Here is a 4159-nt window from a genome sequence, read left to right as displayed (position 1 = left end):
TCTCCGTCCCGCCCCGCCCCCGGCTTGCCGGGCCCCCACCGACACCCGTCTCGCCGCCCGTGGCGCCGCCCTGCTGTCGTCATACACAGCCAAACTATCTGGCTCCGGGCTCGACGCGGGACACGGGCGTGCTGCTGGGCCACGGGGGCGAGGGGCCTTTCGCCTGGCAGGGGTCCCTGGCTACAGAAATAGCAGTCACGCTCGCAAAAGCAGGCGAGCGTGCGCTTTCGCGCCGACTGCTGCACTTTCATGGGGCCCGCAGTGCAGAGTGCGGGGCGGCGCGGCACGCCGTCGCTGCTCGGGGGGCCGGGCCCGTCGTGGGGCCAGTGGCATGCACAGCAGGGGGGTGTCGCCTCTTGTACCGCAGCCGCGACCCGCATCGCCGCAGCCGGTGCATCCGGGATCACCTTGCGCATGTGCGCGCGCCGCCCACCCTCCCACGCCCGGCGAGCAGGCTTTGTCGTGGTGCGCGACGCCGGCCCGGCCGCCCCAGAGGTCAGGCGGCAGCGCGTCTTCGAAAAGGCCCTGGACGCCGCCGCCACGTCGCCGTTTGCGCGCCTAGCGCCGCGCTGGGTGCTGGCCGGCCTGGGCGCGGGCGCGCGCGTGGCGGCGGTGGTGGGGGCGCGGGCGCGGAGCAGCGTGGTGGCGCAGGTGCTGGTGGCTTACCCTCTCGCGGTGGGTGCGGGTTGCGGGGGTGTGAGGATAGACGCATGCACATGCACATGCACATGCACATGCACATGCACATGTGCTTGCATGGTAGTGCGCCGCGCGATGCGTGCTTGAGCCCGCCCGGCTGTCGAGGCGAGGGGGCGATCGAGGTGGCAGCGGGGTCGAGCAAGGCTGGGTGAGGAGGGCGCCGAAGTTCCCTGCACGCACAGCTGTCGCCAGACGCAATTTAAACGGCCTACCTGCCGTCGACCCCTCATGTTTGCCTGCACACCTGACCCTGTGCCTGATCCCTCTCCTCGCCTCTCAAGTTGACCAACAGTCTTCACACTCAACCAAAAACCAACCCGCAGGCCCCCATGCCCACCATCAAGGGCAGCCAGATGCCGGACTCGTGCATGCCGCTGCTGCGCGTGTCGGTGCCGACCCTGCTGGTGGCGGGCGACGCCGACGCGGCGTGCCCCGTCGCGGCGTTGCGGACGGCGGTGCGGGCGATGGCCAGCCCTGACGTGCGGCTGGTGGTCGCACAGGTGCGCGCGTTTTTGTGGTGTTTGTGGTGTTTGTGAGTGTGTGTGTGTGCGTGTGTAGGTGCGTGTGTATGTGTTTGTGTGTTTGCGTGTGTGTTTGTGTGTTTGCATGTGTGTGCGAGTGTTTGTTCATGTGCGTGTGTGTGCAGATGTGTTTGTGTGTGTATGTGTGTGTGTGGTTGGTGGCATGCGCACACATGTATGTATCGGGCGCACCACGTGCGTGAGTGGTGTGTGTGTGTGTGTGTGTGTGTGCGCGCGCGTGTGCGCGTTTGTCAGCACATGGGATGCCACGCATGTTGAGGGAGCGCTTGCCAAGGGTCCCCAGCATGCAGCGCTTGGCAGGGGCGTACTCACGTCCAGGGGGTGCGGGCGGTGGGCGGGGGAGGATCGGACCTACAGCCATGGGATGCATGGTCTCATGGCAACCTGTGTTGCGAGGTGTGCAGGTTGGGGGGGTGCACCTCAAAGCCGGGTGGGCAGCTGGCTCCGCTGGGCTCTGGCGGCGCAGCCCAGGAGGCGCGCACCCAACCACGCATGCGCCCGTGTCCGGTCCCACAACCCGTACCAAGACCTCACAGTGCCCGTACGTACGCACACACGCATTCACACGCTCTCGCACGTGCGCGCGCGCGCGCACACACACACACACACACATGCACACACACACACCAAACCCTCCCCAGGGCGTCGACGGCTCCCTGAGTGCGCCAGGCGCAGAGCCCCCAGGGCCTGTCTCCGCGCCGCTGGCCGCGGCGCTCGCAGCAGCGGTCCTGGAATTCGTTGCAGCGGCGGCGGCCGGGCGCCTCGACACGTGCGGGCTGCAGCGGGCCAAAGGCCCGGACGACGGCCCGCCGGCCGGCGGGGGGCTGGCGGCGCTGCAGGCCGCGCACGTGAGCGGGGGCGCGCCTCAGGTCAGGGATGCGACCGGTTGCGCGGCTACAGCCTCACTGCAGCCGCAGCGGTACTGCTCGCGGGCCGCTGCATTTCGCGTGCGTCCAGGCATGCGGGCGCCTGTCTAACACCTTGACGCCCCGGCTGTCGGCCGCTTCCATCTGATGTGTGCGTTTCAGGTGCGCATGCAGGAGGAGGACGCTCTGGCTTACCAGCAGGTTGGTTTGAGGGGGGCTGAGAGTGTGCGCATGCTTGTGTGCATGCACAAGTGTTCATGCGCACGTGTGCTTGTGTGTGTGTATGTGTTTGCATGCATGCGTGTGCGCGTATGCGCGCGTTCTTACGTGCGTGCCGATTGTGTGAGGAGAGGGTTCAAGAAGCGGGCGTGAGGGCAATCCTTCAGCATGCGCAGTCCCCATCCACGGTGTTGTTGGCTCCATGCGCACAACGCGCCGTGCCGTCGCACGCCTATTATATGCACTGCTCATCCTGCAGCAAGCCTTGCACTGGAGCAAGCGAGAGCTTTTTCGCCTGTCAGTCATTCGCAATCCGCCCCCCCTCTCGATCTCAGGGCCCTTCAGGCCTACTCCCAGCAGAAGGCGAGGAGGCAGTGGCGGGTCCAGCGGCGGTCCCACCGCCGTCAGGCGGCGGCGGTGCCGCAGTCGGGCACACCAGCGGCAGCGGCGGCGGCGCGGCCGAGGGCGCGACTGCGGATGCGCAGCGGCGGGAGCAAGAAGCGCCGGCCGGCGGAGCCGCGCAGCAGTCGGAAGCGGGGCAGGCGGCGGCCGAAGGCGACGCGATGGCCGAGTGAGGCGCTGTAACGCAAGCGGGCGCCGAGCACCCACCCACCACTCTTGCAGCAGGCCCTCAGGCGCTGCGGTCATCAGGTTTGCTGCGTCTTTCGTTCAACCCCGGCCCTCCGACACGCTGAGGGCGACTGCGCGGCAAGGCGAGGCAGATCCAAGGCAACACCCTGTGAGCGCCCCCGTCATTCCCCCGGCACCGGCCAGCTTGGCAGCTATGGACAGGGGTACGTCCTCCCCACCCGCCCCCAAACGACCCAAACCTGCTGTGCACTGCGCCTGGCGGCCCGTGCGGCGCTCAGTCAAGCCCGGCCGCTTGCCCTGGGGCAGGGGGTGAGGCGGCCGCTCCAGCGTTTCCCAAAGTGTACAGCAGTGCACAGGCAGGGGTACAGAAAGCAAGATGCCCGCGCGGCCGGGTCAGAGGCGTGCAGGCTTGTGTGCAAGCCCGCACCCACCGCGGCGCCTGTGAGGGCGGGCCCGGGCTCACGTGCCCGCGGGCGCAGCCACGCGCTGCTGCGGTGCTTTTCCCCTCCGGGCTACCACTCTGGTCCCCGCCCCGGACTTGACCCATGGGCGCAGTGCGGGGCCCAGTGCTGCTCTTGTCACCCCCATCTTTTCCCGTCGCCGCACCCGCCTAGCCGGCTGAGAGCCTGGTCCGCCGTCACCCCTTCGCCCACTTCCCCAGCGCGCCCAGCGCGCCCCGTCTGCGTGGCTGCAAGAGCAGTGCTTCTGTTGCAGACAAATAAACATGTGATGCAGTGCCCGGTTTTGACGGTGGGTGCGTGGGTGCGTGGATGAGCAGTTTTTCCACGGGGCGAGAGCGGCGTCGCGCCGAGCCGCTCGCCGCCCAAACCCAACAAGGGACGCATCGCGTGTGGCACAAACGCGTGGCATACGGGGGGCTGGTGCGAGGGCAGCTACATTGGTGTGGACGATTGCGGGCGGGCGGTGTGCCCGCCGCCCGCCTCTGCCGCCTGCGCGCATTCCAGGGCACGCGGGCGGCAGGGGCAGGCGGCGCAGCCTCGCCCCCGCGTTGGGGCCGCCGGCGGGGGAGTCGGTGTGGTGGGGTGCGCAGTTTTTTGGGGCTGCAGGCGGCTGCAAGTGAGGCTCCTGTGATGGGTCGCGGGCCACTAGCCCCGTGCGACGGGGCCCCACGCCCCTCGGCGCACACACCGCCTGCTAGCTACTCGGCGGCTTACAGCGGCGCGTTCGCCTCGGCGCAAACGAGGTGGGGTCAAGGCGGCGCGGGCGAGGGTGGCGGGCAGT

General features: G+C 68.9%; 1 protein-coding gene across 1 annotated transcript; it reads left to right on the top strand.

The window, feature by feature from the left end:
* Positions 1 to 414: 414 nt before the first annotated feature.
* MNEG_10759 (hypothetical protein) lies at positions 415 to 2901 on the top strand (the record flags this gene model as incomplete). The annotated part of the gene is made up of 5 exons (XM_014040768.1): positions 415 to 675; positions 1023 to 1199; positions 1883 to 2089; positions 2270 to 2308; positions 2662 to 2901. 5 exons carry the CDS (start codon positions 415 to 417, stop codon positions 2899 to 2901), a joined length of 924 nt encoding a protein of 307 aa, XP_013896222.1.
* Positions 2902 to 4159: the final 1258 nt, after the last annotated feature.

The sequence above is a fragment of the Monoraphidium neglectum genome, assembly GCF_000611645.1.
Source record: "Monoraphidium neglectum strain SAG 48.87 unplaced genomic scaffold scaffold02448, whole genome shotgun sequence".
NCBI classification, from domain to species: Eukaryota; Viridiplantae; Chlorophyta; class Chlorophyceae; order Sphaeropleales; family Selenastraceae; genus Monoraphidium; species Monoraphidium neglectum.
This window is presented reverse-complemented; position numbering and strand designations above follow the sequence as displayed.